The sequence below is a fragment of the Myiozetetes cayanensis genome, unplaced genomic scaffold (assembly GCF_022539395.1).
Source record: "Myiozetetes cayanensis isolate MyiCay16 unplaced genomic scaffold, myiCay2020 scf911, whole genome shotgun sequence".
Lineage (NCBI taxonomy): Eukaryota > Metazoa > Chordata > Aves > Passeriformes > Tyrannidae > Myiozetetes > Myiozetetes cayanensis.
This window is the reverse complement of record NW_026088199.1, coordinates 1-17,332: the sequence shown is the minus strand read 5'-3', so window position 1 is coordinate 17,332 and position 17,332 is coordinate 1. Positions and strand designations below refer to the sequence as shown.

At 56.9% G+C, this 17,332-nt stretch overlaps 1 protein-coding gene across 1 annotated transcript; it reads right to left on the bottom strand.

Annotated features, from left to right (window-relative positions):
* Positions 1 to 38: 38 nt before the first annotated feature.
* LOC126653142 (adenylate cyclase type 3-like) lies at positions 39 to 17,018 on the bottom strand (the record flags this gene model as incomplete). Its single annotated transcript, XM_050340669.1, has 9 exons — positions 16,484 to 17,018; positions 14,855 to 15,013; positions 10,131 to 10,293; positions 8,723 to 8,911; positions 6,611 to 6,753; positions 2,062 to 2,223; positions 1,843 to 1,930; positions 1,134 to 1,250; positions 39 to 463 (listed from the first exon to the last, which is right to left on the bottom strand). Coding segments are annotated over exons 1-9 (1,832 nt in total), but the record flags the coding sequence as incomplete, so codon positions are not given.
* Positions 17,019 to 17,332: the final 314 nt, after the last annotated feature.

Genomic DNA, 17,332 nt, shown 5'->3' with positions numbered 1-17,332 from the left:
CCCCACCCACGCCCCCACGCCCCCCGTGCCCCCCGCACCCTCCGCTGAGCGCCCTGCGCCGGTCGTAGAGGTCGAAGAGGTGCGCTCGGGGTCCCAGCGTGGCGGCGGCGGCGGCGGCGGCGACGAGAGCCATCAGCGCCAGCTTCACCAGGTGGCTCAGCTGCACCAGCAGCAGCGCCGCCACCAGCGCCAGCACCCACGCGTGGCTCCAGTACGGGGGGTGCTCCGCGCAACCCCGGCCGGCAACGGGAACCGCTCCGGGAACTGGAGCCGCCCCGGCACCGCCTCGGGCATCACCGGGACCGACCCCCGGCACCGCCCCGGGCATCGCCGGGACCGCCTCGGGCATCACCGGGACCGACTCGGGCATCGCCGGGACCGCCCCGGGCATCGCCGGGACCGCCTCGGGCATCGGGACCCACAGCCACGAGGAGTTGGGGAACGTGTCACCCACACAGCTGAGCTGGGAGGAGAGGGACGGTCAGGGAAAAAAGGGAAAAGAAGGGGAAAAAGGGAAAAAAGGGGAGGGAAGGGAAAAAAGGGGAGGGAAAAAAGAAGGGAAGGTTTGGGAAGGTTTGGGAAGGTTTGGGAAGGTTTGGGAAGGTTTGGGAAGGGAAGGGAAGGGAAGGTTTGGGAAGGTTTGGGAAGGTTTGGGAAGGGAAGGGAAGGGAAGGGAAGATGAAGGAAGGGAAAGGGGAGGGAAGGAAAGAGGAAAGGAAGGAAAAGGGGAGGAAAGGAAGGAAAAGGGGAGGAAAGGAAGGAAAAGGGGAGGAAAGGAAGGAAAAGGAGAGGAAAGGAAGGAGAGGAAAAGAGAAGAAAGGGGAGGGAAGAGAAAAAGAGGAAAGTGGAGGGAAAAGAGAAGGGAGGGAAGGGGAGGAGAAAGGAAGGAAAGGGGAGGAGGGAAAGAAAGAGGAGGAAACAGAAAAAGGAGGAAAAGGGGAAAAAAGGAGAGGAAAAGGGAAGGGAAGGAAAGGGAGGGAAAGAGAGAAAAAGGGAGGGAAAGGGAGGAGAAGGGAGGGAAGGGAAGAAAAGGGGAGGATAAGACAGAGGAAGAGAAAAAAGGGGAAAAATGGAAGAAAAGGGGAGGAAAAGGGAGGGGAAGGAGAGCAGAAGGGAGGCCGTGGGGGTCTCACCATGTCGATGGTGTGGGCGGCAGTGACGATGCCGATGGCGGCGGCGGCCCACGCGTTGCGCGCCCAGCGCGTGCGGTCGATCCACGTGGAGAAGGACACCAGCCTTTTGGGGAACACCTGCAGGGAGGGTAGGCCTTGGGGGGACACCTTCTTTCCCTCCTCTTTTCCTCCCTTTCCCTCTTTTCCTTCCCTCCCTTTTCCTCCTTTCCCCTCTCTTTCCCTCCCCTTCCCTCTCTTTCCCTCTCTTCTTCTTCCCTCTCTTTTCCTCCCCTCCCTTTTCCCCCCCTTTCTTCCCCTTCCCTTCTCTTCCTTTCCTCCCTTCTCCTTTTCTCTCTCCTTCCTTTTCCTCCCTTTCCCTTCCCTTTTCCTCCCCTCCTTTTTTCTCCCTTTCCCCTCCCCTCCCTTTTCCCCTTCCCTTCCCTTCCCAAACTTTCCCTTCCCTTCCCTTCCCAAACTTTCCTTCCTTCCTTCCCTTCCCCTTCCTTCCCTTCCCTTCCTCTTCCCTTCCCTCCCCTTCCTTCCTTCCCTTCCTTCCCTTCCCTTCCCTTCCTCTTCCCTTCCCTCTCCCTTCCCAAACCTTCCCAAACCTTCCTTCCCCAAACCTTCCCTTCCCAAACCTTCCCTTCCCAAACCTTCCCTTCCTTCCCTTCCCCAAACCTTCCTTCCCCTTCCCTCCCCTCCTCCTTCCTCCTCCCTCCCTCCTCCTCACCCTTGGGAACAGGGCTGCCAGGGAGCAGAGGGTCAGCAGGAGCAGCAGCGCCTCCCCCACCGCGAAGGTCACGTAGTTGGCCACCAACCTGCGCAGCCCCCCCAGAACGAAACCACCACAAAACACCAACGAACCCCCAAAAACCGCGTCGGACCCGCCCCTCCCCGCTCCCCCTTCCCCCCTGCCCACGCCGTGCCGCCCTGGGCGGGGTGGGCTCACCAGGGGTCGCGCAGGGCGTGGAGGAGGGCGGTGAAGAGGAGGACGAGGCAGGAGCAGCCCAGGGCGGCCCCGCTCTGCTTCTCCCGCTCCAGCGCGTAGCGGCTCTCCATGGCCGCGTCCCGGAACCGCAGCGACAGCGGGAACGTGCTGCGACCCTTCAGCCTGCAAGAAAATTGTGGGGTTAGAACTGCAGTGACAGCGGGAACGTGCTGCGACCCTTCAACCTGAGGGGACATTGTGGGGTTAGAACAGTGACAGCGGGAACGTGCTGCGACCCTTCAACCTGAGGGGACATTGTGGGGTTAGAACAGCGACCCTTCAGCCTGAGGGGACATTGTGGGGTTAGAACAGTGACAGCGGGAACGTGCTGCGACCCTTCAACCTGTGGGGAGATCATCACAGTGGGGTCAGAACAGCGACAGCGGGAACGTGCTGCGGCCCTTCAGCCTGAGGAGACATTGTGGGGTCAGAACAGCGACCCTTCAGCCTGAGGGGACATCATTACAGTGGGGTCAGAACAGCGACAGCGGGAACGTGCTGCGACCCTTCAGCCTGCGGGGACATCATTACAGTGGGGTCAGAACAGCGACAGCGGGAACGTGCTGCGACCCTTCAGCCTGTGGGGAGATCATCAGTACAGTGGGGTCAGAACAGCGACCCTTCAGCCTGCGGGGACATTGTGGGGTTAGAACAGTGACCCTTCAGCCTGAGGGGACATTGTGGGGTCAGAACAGCGACAGCGGGAACGTGCTGCGACCCTTCAGCCTGTGGGGAGATCATCAGTACAGTGGGGTCAGAACAGCGACCCTTCAGCCTGCGGGGACATTGTGGGGTTAGAACCGCAGCGACAGCGGGAACGTGCTGCGGCCCTTCAACCTGTGGGGACATTGTGGGGTTAGAACCATGGGGTCAGAACAGCGACAGCAGGAAAGTGCTGCGACCCTTCAGCCTGAGGGGACATTGTGGGGTCAGAACAGCGACAGTGGGAACGTGCTGCGACCCTTCAACCTGCGGGGACATTGTGGGGTCAGAAAAGCGACAGCGGGAACGTGCTGCGACCCTTCAACCTGCAGGGACATCATTACAGTGGGGTCAGAACAGTGACAGCGGGAACGTGCTGCGACCCTTCAACCTGCGGGGACATTGTGGGGTTAGAACAGTGACCCTTCAGCCTGAGGGGACATCATCATTATAGTGGGGTCAGAACAGCAACAGCGGGAACGTGCTGCGACCCTTCAGCCTGCGGGGACATTGTGGGGTTAGAACAGTGACCCTTCAGCCTGAGGGGACATTGTGGGGTCAGAACAGCGACACCGGGAACGTGCTGCGACCCTTCAGCCTGAGGGGACATTGTGGGGTTAGAACAGCGACAGCGGGAACGTGCTGCGACCCTTCAGCCTGCAAGAAAATTGTGGGGTCAGAACAGCGACAGCGGGAACGTGCTGCGACCCTTCAGCCTGCAAGAAAATTGTGGGGTTAGAACTGCAGTGACAGCGGGAACGTGCTGCGACCCTTCAGCCTGCAAGAAAATTGTGGGGTCAGAACAGCGACAGCGGGAACGTGCTGCGACCCTTCAGCCTGCGGGGACATTGTGGGGTCAGAACAGCGACCCTTCAGCCTGAGGGGACATCATTACAGTGGGGTCAGAACAGTGACAGCGGGAACGTGCTGCGACCCTTCAGCCTGAGGGGAGATCATCAGTACAGTGGGGTCAGAACAGCGACAGCGGGAACGTGCTGCGACCCTTCAGCCTGTGGGGACATTGTGGGGTCAGAACCATGGGGTCAGAACAGCGACAGCGGGAACGTGCTGCGACCCTTCAGCCTGAGGGGACATTGTGGGGTCAGAACAGTGACAGCGGGAACGTGCTGCGACCCTTCAGCCTGAGGGGACATTGTGGGGTCAGAACAGTGACAGCGGGAATGTGCTGTGACCCTTCAACCTGCAGGGACATCATTACAGTGGGGTCAGAACAGCGACAGTGGGAACGTGCTGCGACCCTTCAGCCTGAGGGGACATTGTGGGGTTAGAACAGCGACAGCAGGAACGTGCTGCGACCCTTCAACCTGCGGGGACATTGTGGGGTCAGAACAGCGACAGCGGGAACGTGCTGCGACCCTTCAGCCTGTGGGGACATTGTGGGGTTAGAACCATGGGGTCAGAACAGTGACAGCGGGAACGTGCTGCGACCCTTCAGCCTGCGGGGACATCATCATTGCAATGGGGTCAGAACCGCAGCGACAGCGGGAACGTGCTGCGACCCTTCAGCCTGCGGGGACATTGTGGGGTTAGAACAGCGACAGTGGGAACGTGCTGCGACCCTTCAGCCTGCGGGGAGATCATCACAGTGGGGTCAGAACAGTGACAGCGGAAACGTGCTGCGACCCTTCAACCTGTGGGGAGATCATCGGTACAGTGGGGTCAGAACCGCAGTGACAGTGGGAACGTGCTGCGGCCCTTCAGCCTGAGGGGACATTGTGGGGTCAGAACAGTGACCCTTCAGCCTGCGGGGACATTGTGGGGTCAGAACAGCGACCCTTCAGCCTGAGGGGACATTGTGGGGTTAGAACCACAGTGACAGCGGGAACGTGCTGCGACCCTTCAGCCTGAGGGGACATCATCATTGCAATGGGGTCAGAACAGTGACAGCGGGAACGTGCTGCGACCCTTCAGCCTGCGGGGACATTGTGGGGTCAGAACAGCAATAGTGGGAACATGCTGCGACCCTTCAGCCTGAGGGGACATTGTGGGGTCAGAACAGCAATAGTGGGAACATGCTGCGACCCTTCAGCCTGAGGGGACATTGTGGGGTCGCACGGAGTGGCAGCACAGGGGGACACTGGGGACAGAGGGGGGCACCGGGAACCGAGGGGGGGCACCGGGAGCTGCACCGGGATCCACAGATCCCTGAGAGGGGCTGTGGGGTGTTCTAGGGCAGTGTCCCCATGTGAGCTGTGGGGTGTTCTAGGGCAGTGTCCCCACTGTCCCTGTGGGGTGTGGGGTGTTCTAGGGCAGTGTCCCCACTGTCCCTGTGGGGTGTTCTAGGGCAGTGTCCCCACTGTCCCTGTCCTGTGGGCTGTTCTAGGGCAGTGTCCCCACTGTCCCTGTGGGGTGTTCTAGGGCAGTGTCCCCACTGTTCCTGTGGGGTGTTCTAGGGCAGCGTCCCCACTGTCCCTGTCCCTGTGGGCTGTTCTAGGGCAGTGTCCCCACTGTCCCTGTGGGGTGTTCTAGGGCAGCGTCCCCACTGTCCCTGTGGGGTGTTCTAGGGCAGTGTCCCCACTGTCCCTGTCCCTGTGGGGTGTTCTAGGGCAGTGTCCCCATATGAGCTGTGGGGTGTTCTAGGGCAGTGTCCCCACTGTCCCTGTGGGCTGTTCTAGGGCAGTGTCCCCACTGTCCCTGTGAGCTGTGGGGTGTTCTAGGGCAGTGTCCCACTGTCCCCACTGTCCCTGTGAGCTGTGGGGTGTTCTAGGGCAGTGTCCCCACTGTCCCCACTGTCCCTGTGGGGTGTTCTAGGGCAGTGTCCCCACTGTCCCTGTCCCTGTGGGGTGTTCTAGGGCAGTGTCCCCACTGTCCCTGCAGTGTCACCGGTTCCAGGGGCTCTGCTGAACTTTTCCCCCACCATTTTCTCATTCCCATCCACCCCACCCATTCCCGGTGGCGTTCCCAGTTCTGCCAGTTGGGATTTGCCACCCTCCCCTTTCCCCCTCCCCACTCCCAGCCCCTTATCCCAATTAACCCGCTCCCCACTCCCAGTCCCACATCCCAATTTCCTCCCTCCCCACTCCCAGCCCCTTATCCCGATTTTCCCATCCCCACTCTCATCCCCTTATCCCGTTTTTCCAGGTCCCCCTTCCCATTCCCGTATCCCATTTTCCCGTCCCCACTCACGCCTGGAAGGACTCCCAGTTTCCCCACTCCCATATCCCGATTTTCCCACTCCTGTATCCCAGTTTCCTCATTCCCGTATCCCATTTTCCCGTCCCCACTCATGCCTGGAAGGACTCCCAGTTTCCCTACTCCCCATATCCTGGTTTCCCCATTCCTGTATCCCAGTTTCCCCATTCCCATATCCCATTTTTCCTGTCCCCACTCCCGCCTGGAAGGACTCACGGTTTCCCCACTCCTTTATCCCGGTTTCCCCATTCCTGTATCCCGATTTCCTGGTCCCCACTCACGCCTGGAAGGACTCACGGTTTCCCCATTCCCGTATCCCAGTTTCCCCACTCCCGTATCCTGGTTTCCCCACTCCTGTATCCCGGTTTCCCCATTCCCACATCCCATTTTCCCGGTCCCCACTCACGCCTGGAAGGACTCCCGGTTTCCCCACTCCCATATCCCGGTTTCCCCATTCCCATATCCCGGTTTCCCCACTCCCGTATCCCGGTTTCCCCACTCCCGTATCCCGGTTTCCCCATTCCCATATCCCGGTTTCTCCACTCCCGTATCCCGGTTTCCCGGTCCCCACTCACGCCTGGAAGGACTCCCGGTTTCCCCCCTCCCGTATCCCGGTATCCCCATTCCCATATCCCGATTTCCCATCCCCACTCACGCCTGGAAGGACTCCCTCTCGAGCAGGGCCTCGTTGAGCAGCCTGTGCAGCTCCTGCTCGTTCTGTGCCGCGTCCATCACGCGCTCCGCCAGGTCCCGCAGGCGCAGCCGCCGGCGCGGGTTGGGGAACGACGGGTTCTCCGCCTGTGACACAGGACACGGACACGCCTGTCACCAACACGTGTGTAACAGCACCGCGGGCTGGGGAACGACGGGTTCTCCGCCTGTGACACAGGACACGCGTGTCAGCGGGGCATGGACACGTGTGTCACCAACACCTGTGTAACAGCACCGTGGGTTGGGGAACGACGGGTTCTCTGCCTGTGACACAGGGCACAGACACGTGTGTCAGCGAGGAATGGACACGCCTGTCACCAACACCTGTGTAACAGCACCGCGGGTTGGGGAATGACGGGTTCTCTGCCTGTGACACAGGGCACGGACACGTGTGTCACCAAGGAATGGACACGCCTGTCACCAACACCTGTGTAACAGCACCGCGGGTTGGGGAATGACGGGTTCTCTGCCTGTGACACAGGGCACGGACACGCGTGTCAGTGCAATGCGATACGCCTGTCACCACACCTGTGTAACAGCACCACGGGTTGGGGAACGACGGGTTCTCTGCCTGTGACACAGGGCACGGACACGCGTGTCAGTGGGGTACGGACACGCCTGTCACCAACACGTGTGTAACAGCACCGCGGGTTGGGGAATGACGGGTTCTCTGCCTGTGACACAGGGCACAGACACGTGTGTCAGCGGGGCATGGACACGCGTGGCACTGGCACCGCGGGCTGGGGAACGACGGGTTCTCTGCCTGCGACACAGGCACCAACATGCGTGTCACCAGGGCATGGACATGCATGTCACTGGGCCACGGACACACGTGTCACTGGGGCACAGGCACACGTGTCACTGGGGCACAGGCACACGTGGCACTAGCACCGAGGCATGGACATGCGTGTCAGCAGGGCACCGACATGCGTGTCAGCGGGGCACGGACACGCGTGTCACCAACACCTGTGTAACAGCACCACGGGTTGGGGAACGATGGGTTCTCTGCCTGTGACATGGGGCATGGACACGCGTGTCAGCGGGGCACGGACACGTGTGTCACTGGCACCGCGGGTTGGGGAACGACGGGTTCTCTGCCTGCGACACAGGCACCAACATGCGTGTCACCAGGGCATGGACATGCATGTCACTGGGCCACGGACACACGTGTCACTGGGGCACAGACACACGTGTCACTGGGGCACAGACACACGTGGCACTGGGGCACAGACACACGTGTCACTGGGGCACAGACACACGTGGCACTAGCACCGAGGCATGGACACGCGTGTCAGCAGGGCACCGACATGCAGGTCAGCGGGGCATGGAAACGCCTGTCACCAACACCTGTGTCACCAGCACCATGGGTTGGGGAATGATGGGTTCTCTGCCTGTGACACAGGGCACGGACACACGTGTGGCACCAGGGCATGGACACGCGTGCCACTGGGGCACAGACATGCGTGTCACCGGCACCGTGGGTTGGGGAACGACGGGTTCTCCTTCTGCAACGTGGGCACTGACACGCGTGTCAGTGGGGCACTGGGGTATGGACATGCGTGTCGCTGGCACCGGGGCATGAACACGTGAGTCACCGGCACCACGGGGCACAGACACGTGGGTCAGTGGCACCAGAGCACGGACACGCGGGTCACCGGCACCAGAGCACGGACACCCGTGTCACCACCATCCATGTCATGGCCACCCCGTGTCACCGCCATCCCGTTCACGGCCACCCCCAGGCACGGCCATCCTGTGTCACACCCACTCGTGTCACCACCATCCACATCACAGCCACCTCCATCAGGACCACCCCGTGTCACACCCACCCATGTCACACCCACTCGTGTCACCACCATCCACATCACAGCCACCTCCATCAGGACCACCCCGTGTCACACCCACCCGTGTCACACCCACCCGTGTCACCATCACCCTGTGTCATGGCCACCCCGTGTGGCCGCTGCAGGGAGCGGGGAATTCCCTTTGGGAATGTGAGTTCCCTTTGGGAATGTGAGTTCCCCCTGGGGATGTGAATTCCCCTTGGGGACGTCACCTCAATGTCATCGTCGTCGTCGCCGTCGCAGCCGTCGGGGCTGATGCTGAGGCGGCCGTTGCGCTCCTTGGCGGTGGCCACGGGCGGGGGGGTGACCACGGGCGGGGGGGTGACATCGGTGCCCTCCTTGGGGGTGACGTCGGGTGGGGGGGTGACATCGGCACCGGGGGTCGAGCTCAGCGACAGCTTCTGTGGGGACGGGGGAGGGACAGAGTGGGGTCACCAGAACCCATGCCGTGATGTCCCCATCCTGCTGTGGGTGTCCCCCCATCCCCTGGCTGTCCCTCCATGCTGTGGTGTCCCCATCCTGCTGTGGGTGTCCCCCCCATTCCCTGGGTATCCCCCCCATTCCCTGGGTGTCCCCATCCTGCTGTGGCTGTCCCCCCCATTCCCTGGGTGTCCCCCCCATTCCCTGGGTGTCCCCATCCTGCTGTGGCTGTCCCCCCCATTCCCTGGCTGTTCCCCCATGCTGTGGTGTCCCCATCCTGCTGTGGGTGTCCCCCCATCCCCTGGCTGTCCCCCCATGCCATGGTGTCCCCTGTGTCGTGCTGTCCCCCCATCCTGTGGTGTCCCCCATCCCGCTGTGTGTGTCCCCCCATCCCCTGCCTATCCCCCATCCCCTGCCTATCCCTCATTCCCTGCCTGTCCCCCCATCCCCTGCCTATCCCCTCATTCCCTGCCTATCCCCTCATTCCCTGGTTGTCCCCTCATGCCCTGGCTGTCCCCCATGCCCTGGCTGTCCCCCATTCCCTGCCTATCCCCCATTCCCTGACTGTCCCCCATGCCCTGTGTGTCCCCCCATGCCCTGGCTGTCCCCCCATGCTGTGGTGTCCCCATCCTGCTGTGGGTGTCCCCCCATGCCCTGGCTGTCCCCATCCTCTCACTCACAATGCCGTTGATGCCGCAGCACCACCACCAGGTAGGTGATGATGCTGTGGTGTCCCCCCATCCCCGTGGTGTCCCCCCATGCCCTGGCTGTCCCCATCCCCTCACTCACGACGCCGTTGATGCCGCGGCGCAGGGGCTGCCGGGGCACCACCACCAGGTAGGTGACGATGCCGTGCTGTCCCTCCATCCCCGTGGTGTCCCCCCATGCCCATGGTGTCCCCCATCCCCATGGTGTCCCCCCATGCCCCGGCTGTCCCCATCCCCTCACTCACGACGCCGTTGATGCCGCGGCGCAGGGGCTGCCGGGGCACCACCACCAGGTAGGTGACGATGCCGTGGTGTCCCCCCATGCCCATGGTGTCCCCCCATGCCCACTGGGGGTGTCCCCTCACTCACGACGCCGTTGATGCCGCGGCGCAGGGGCTGCCGGGGCACCACCACCAGGTAGGTGACGATGCCGTGGTGTCCCCCCATCCCCGTGGTGTCCCCCCATCCCCACTGGGGGTGTCCCCTCACTCACGACGCCGTTGATGCCGCGGCGCAGGGGCTGCCGGGGCACCACCACCAGGTAGGTGACGATGCCCCTCTCGCGCAGGTACTCGCAGCGGGACCCCCCTTCCCCCGGCTCCACCTCGAACTCGCCCCGCAGGCAGTCCAGGGTGCTCTGCGAGATGTGCACCCGCCTGGGGGGGACACAGACACCAGAAATCAGGGCTGGGGGCTGGGGGGGATCGTTTAATTCAGCGGTTAATCCGTTATTGGGGTGGAGAGCAACCTGATCAATTAATTCATTATTGGGGTGGAGATCAACCTGATTAGGTAATCCACTATTGGGGTGGAGATCAAGCTGATTGGTTAATTCATTATTGAGGTGGAGATCAATATGATCAATTAGTTCATTATTGGGGTGGAGATCAACCTGATTAGGTAATCCACTATTGGGGTGGAGATCATCCTGACTGGTTAATTCATTATTGAGATGGAGATCATCCTGATTGGTTAATTCATTATTGGGGTGGAGATCACTCCCATTGGTTAATTAATTATTTGAGTGGAGATCACACAATCAGTTAATTCATTATTGGGTGGAGATCACCGTGATTGGTTAATCATTTATTGGGGGGGAGATCAACCTGATTGGGTAATTATTTATTGGGTGGAGATCAGCCAATCAGTTAATTAATTACTGGGTGGAGATCAACCCTATTGGTAAAGTCATTATTGGGGTGGAGATCAACCTGATCCATTAATTAATTATTGGGGTGGAGAGCACCTCCACTGGGTAATTATTTATTGGGTGGAGATCAAGCTGATTGATTAATTCATTATTGGGGTGGAGATCACCCTGATCTGTTAATTATTTATTGGGGTGGAGATCAACCTGATTGGGTAATTATTTATTGGGTGGAGATCACTCTGATCTGTTAATTATTTATTGGGGTGGAGATCAGCCTGATTGGTTAATTCATTATTGGGGTGGAGATCAACCTGATTGGTTAATTATTTATTGGGTGGAGATCAACCTGATGGGTTAATTATTTATTGGGTGGAGATCAACCTGATGGGTTAATTATTGTGCTGGATCACCCAGATTGTTTAATTGATTATTGAACTGGATCACCCAGATCATTTAATTATTGTGCTGGATCAACCAGATCATTTAATTAATTACTGTGTTGGATCACCCAGATTGTTTAATTAATTATTGAGTTGGATCACCCAGATTGTTTAATTAATTATTGAATTAGATCACCCAGATAGTTTTCTTAATTACTGTGGTGGAGATCATCCTGATTGTTCAATTATTGTGCTGGATTAACCTGATTGTTTAATTAATTATTGTGGGAGGTCAACCAGATTGTTTAATTATTGTGCTGGAGATCAGAGTAATTAATTATTGAGTTGGATCACCCAGATTGTTTAATTAACTGCTGTTCTGGAGATCAACCTGATTATTTAATTATTTTGCTGGATTATATATAATATAATAATATAACATTATAATAACATAATGTAATTATAGATACTATGATAATTCTATATACAATTACATCATCATATATTTTCAATATATAATTGTTTATAGAATTCTATATAATTGTTTATAGAATTCTATATAATTATAAATAATTCTTTTTAATTATATAATATATATTATACATTATAATTATATTATATTATTTTTAAATTTAATTATATATTATATAGAGAAATATAATTATTATACATTTCTTGGACTTATTATTTATACAATATATAGAGTGTGCATTAGTTATTATATTACATATTATACTATACATATTATATTACTGTTTACATTCTATTTTTTTATTATTTTATATTACATTATATCATATTAGATATTATACCTTCTATATATTATATTATATTACATTATTGTTTATATTCTATTTTCATTATACTATATTCTATTTTTATTAGATTAGATTGGGTTATATGTTACATATGATATGTATTAAATTATTGCTTACATTATATATTATATATATTATATTATTGCTTACATTATATTTTTATTATATTATATATTATACATTATATATTGTTTATATTCTATTTTCATTATATTCTATTTTATTAGATTAGGTTATATATTACACATGATATGTATTATATTATTGCTTACATTATATTTTTATTACATTATATAGTATACATTATATATTATATTGTTTATATTTTTATTATATTATGTATTATACACGAGATATAATATTATTGTTTACATTCTATATTATATTATTGCTTACATTATATTATTACTATATATTATATTATAGTATAGTATAGTATATCATGTTACATTATATTGTATGACATTATATTATTGTTTACATTATATTCTTATTACACTATATTATACTATACTATATTATATTATTTACATTATATTATATTATACTATATTATAATATATATTATACTACATTATAATATATATTACACTACATTATATTCTGTTCTATTATATTCTATTCTATGATGTTGTATTGTTTATATTCCCACATGACATCACACATTATTGCTCACATAACATTCACCACCACCACATCAGTAACCTTCCCATGCATTTGCCACACTGGAATATTCCCCACCCACCTCCCTCCCATCCCGCCATTCCCAGCGGGAATGCTCACCCACCCGGCCCCGTCCATCGCTCCCATCCCGCCATTCCCAGTGGGAATGCTCACCCACCCAGCACCGTCCATCCCGCCATTCCCAGTGGGAATGCTCACCCACCCAGCCCCGTCCATCCCTCCCATCCCACCATTCCCTGTGGGAACGCTCACCCACCCAGCCCCGTCCATCCCTCCCATCCCGCCATTCCCAGCGGGAATGCTCACCCACCCAGCACCGTCCATCCCTCCCATCCCGCCATTCCCAGCGGGAATGCTCACCCACCCAGCCCCGTCCATCCCTCCCATCCCGCCATTCCCAGTGGGAATGCTCACCCACCCAGCACCGTCCATCCCTCCCATCCCGCCATTCCCAGCAGGAATGCTCACCCACCCGGGAATGCCACCGCATTCACCCACCCGGGAATGCCGCCGGCCTCCATCTTGTTGGCAAGGGTGACGTCAGTGGACCAGATGCCATCCTGCCAGCACTTCTGGCCCAGCACCCCGCCCAGCACCATCCATCCCTCCCATCCCACTATTCCCTGTGGGAACGCTCACTCAGCCAGCACCATCCCTCCCACCATTCCCAGTGGGAATGCTCCCTCACCCGGGAATGCCGCCGGCCTCCATCTTGTTGGCGAGGGTGACATCGGTGGACCAGACATCATACTGCCAGCGCTTCTGGCCCAGCACCCACCCATCCTTCCCATCCCACCATTCCCTGTGGGAACGCTCACCCACCCAGCACCATCCCTCCCATCCCGCCATTCCCTGTGGGAATGCTCCCTCACCCGGGAATGCCGCCGGCCTCCATCTTGTTGGCAAGGGTGACGTCAGTGGACCAGATGCCATCCTGCCAGCACTTCTGGCCCAGCACCCCGCCCAGCACCATCCATCCCTCCCATCCCGCCATTCCCAGTGGGAATGCTCACCCACCCAGCACCGTCCATCCCTCCCATCCCGCCATTCCCAGCGGGAATGCTCACCCACCCAGCACCATCCATCCCTCCCATCCTGCCATTCCCAGTGGGAATGCTCACCCACCCAGCACCGTCCATCCCTCCCATCCCGCCATTCCCAGCGGGAATGCTCACCCACCCAGTACCGTCCATCCCTCCCATCCCACCATTCCCTGTGGGAACGCTCTCTCACCCGGGAATGCCGCCGGCCTCCATCTTGTTGGCAAGGGTGACGTCAGTGGACCAGATGCCATCCTGCCAGCACTTCTGGCCCAGCACCCCGCCCAGCACCATCCATCCCTCCCATCCCACTATTCCCTGTGGGAACGCTCACCCACCCAGCACCATCCCTCCCACCATTCCCAGTGGGAATGCTCCCTCACCCGGGAATGCCGCCGGCCTCCATCTTGTTGGCGAGGGTGACGTCGGTGGACCAGACGTCGTACTGCCAGCGCTTCTGGCCCAGCACCCCGCCCAGCACCATCCACCCTTCCCATCCCACCATTCCCTGTGGGAACGCTCACCCACCCAGCACCGTCCATCCCGCCATTCCCTGTGGGAATGCTCTCTCACCCGGGAATGCCGCCGGCCTCCATCTTGTTGGCGACGGTGACGTTGGTGGACAACACGTCATCCTGCCAGCCCTTCTGACCCAGCACCCCGCCCATCCCTCCCATCCCGCCATTCCCTGTGGGAATGCTCACCCACCCAGCACCGTCCATCCCTCCCATCCCACCATTCCCAGTGGGAATGCTCCCTCACCCGGGAATGCCGCCGGCCTCCATCTTGTTGGCAAGGGTGACGTCGGTGGACCAGACGTCGTACTGCCAGCACTTCTGGCCCAGCACCCCGCCCATCGCTCCCATCCCGCCATTCCCAGCGGGAATGCTCACCCAGGAACGCTCACCCACCCAGGAATGAACACTCACCCACCCGGCAATGAACGCTCACCCACCCGGGAATGCCGCCAGCCTCCATCTTGTTGGCGAGGGTGACGTCGGTGGACCAGACGTCGTACTGCCAGCGCTTCTGGCCCAGCACCCCGCCCAGCACCGTCCATCCCTCCCATCCCGCCATTCCCTGTGGGAATGCTCACCCACCCAGCCCCGTCCATCCCACCATTCCCTGTGGGAATGCTCCCTCACCCGGGAATGCTGCCGGCCTCCATCTTGTTGGCGAGGGTGACGTCGGTGGACCAGACGTCGTACTGCCAGCGCTTCTGGCCCAGCACCCCGCCCAGCACGGTCCCGCTGTGCACCCCCACGCGCATGTCCACCCCCGTCCGCGTCTTCTCCCGCACGTACCTGGCACGGGGGGACACGGGAGGGGACACGGGGACCCGGGGAGGGGGGTGGGAACATGGGCGGGAATGAGGGGAAGGGGATGGGAATGAGGGGAAGGGGGTGGGAACATGGGTGGGAACAGGGGGATGTGGTGGGAATGAGGGGAAGGTGGGTGGGAACATGGATGGGAACATGGTGGGAATGAGGGGAAGGGGGAAGGGGACGAGTAATAACGTGGGTGGGAACATGGGGATATGGTGGGAATGTGGGGAAGGGGGAAGGGAACAAGGGGGAGGGAATGAGGGGAAGTTGGAAGGGAACAAGGAGAATATGGGTGGGAACACGGGGAACGTGGTGGGAATGAGGGGAAGGGGGAAGGGAACAGGGGTGGGAACATGGGAATGTGGTGGGAATGAGGGGAAGGGGATGGGAACATGGGTGGGAACATGGGGACACGGTGGGAATGAGGGGAAGGAGGAAGGGAATATGGTTGGGAACATGGTGGGAATGAGGGGAAGGTGGGTGGGAATGAGGGGAAGGGAATGAGGGGAAGTTGGAAGGGAACAAGGAGAATATGGGTGGGAACACGGGGAACATGGTGGGAATGAGGGGAAGGGGGGAGAGAGCCAGGGGAAGGGGAAAGGGAATAAGGGGAAGGTGGATGGGAACATGAGGAATGTGGGTGGGAACACAGGGACATGGTGGGAATGAGGAGAAGGTGGGTGGGAATGAGGGGACATGGTGGGAATGAGGGGACATGGTGGGAATGAGGAGAAGGTGGAAGAGAATGAGGGGAGGGTGGAAGGGAACGAGGGGAGGGTGGATGGGAATGAGGAGAACATGGGTGGGAACACGGGAACATGGTGGGAATGAGGGGAAGGGGGAAGGGAACGAGGAGAAGGTGGAAGAGAATAAGGGGAGGGTGAAAGGAAACAAGGAGAAGGTGGAAAGGAATGAGGAGAAGGTGGAAGGGAAGACAGGGAACACAGTGGGAATGAGGAGCAGCCACAGCTTCCCTGGGAATTCCAGTCCAGCCCCTCCCCACCCTTCCAGCCGGGAATCCCTTCCCAATCTCCCCCCTCCATCCAGCAGATGGAATTTGGGGCTGGGAGCTGCCCTTTCCCACCTCCCTCCCTCCAAATCCCCTCCTGCTGCAGCATCTTCTCACTTTTTACCCCCTGATCCAAACCCCAAACAAATCCCAATCCCATCCCCTTCCCTGCTGGAATCGCAGCTGGGAGTGACTTTTTTTTTTGTTGTTGTTGTTTTCCTGGATAAATTAAATTTTCCGGACAGGAACGTCAACACCGGGAATCCTTGGCCATGGATTGATTATCCCAGCTGGGAATGAGCAGCTCCACCTTCCGTGATCCCGCTTTTTATCCCCTTAATCCCCCCATCTCCTCCCCGAGCTGCATCCCAGGACCTCCCACCCGGCCTCCTGCCGTTCCCAACATTCCCAGCATTCCCGAAATTCCCGTTTTTCCTCACGAGATGGCCTCCACCATGGCCAGCCCCATCATGATGGAGCAGACGGCGTGGTCCTCCCGGAATTCGGGCAGCCCGCAGATGCAGTAGTAGCAGTCGCCCAGGATCTTGATCCGCAGCTGGTGGTGTCTCTGGGAAGCGGGAATTCCCAGGATTACCTCGGATCCCTCTCCCCTGGAGCCGCCTGGAGTCTCCCACACCCAGGGAAAAACAGGAATAATGGGAGTTTCTGGAGTTTCCCACATCCAGGGAAAAACAGGAACAATGGGAGTTTCCAGGGTTTCCCACTTCCAGAGGACACGGAAATAATGGGAGTTTCTGGATCCACCTGGAGTCTCCCACATCCAGGGAAAAACAGGAATAATGGGAGTTTCTGGAGTTTCCCACATCCAGGGAAAAAACAGGAATAATAGGAGTTTACAGAGTCTCCCCTGGATCCACCTGGAGTCTCCCAGATCCAGGGAAAAACAGGAATAATGGGAGTCTCCCACATCCAGGGGAGAACAGGAATAACGGGAGTTTCCATTTCCTCTCTGCTTTTCCCAGGAGTTTGGCTCCATCCCAAGTTCTCCCTTTCCCAAATCCTTCCTTTCCCCAACATTCCCAACCCCCTCCTTTCCCAACCCCCTCCTTCCCCAGCATTCCCAATCCATCCTTTCCCAAGCACTTCCTTCCCCAGCATTCCCAATCCATCCTTTCCCAAGCACCTCCTTTCCCAACAATCCCAACCTGATCCTTTCCCAACATTCCCAACCCTTCCTTCCCAATCCCCTCATTCTCCGACATCCCCAATCCCCTCCTTGCCCAACATTCCCAACCCCTCCTTCCCCAGCATTCCCAACTCCCCTCCAT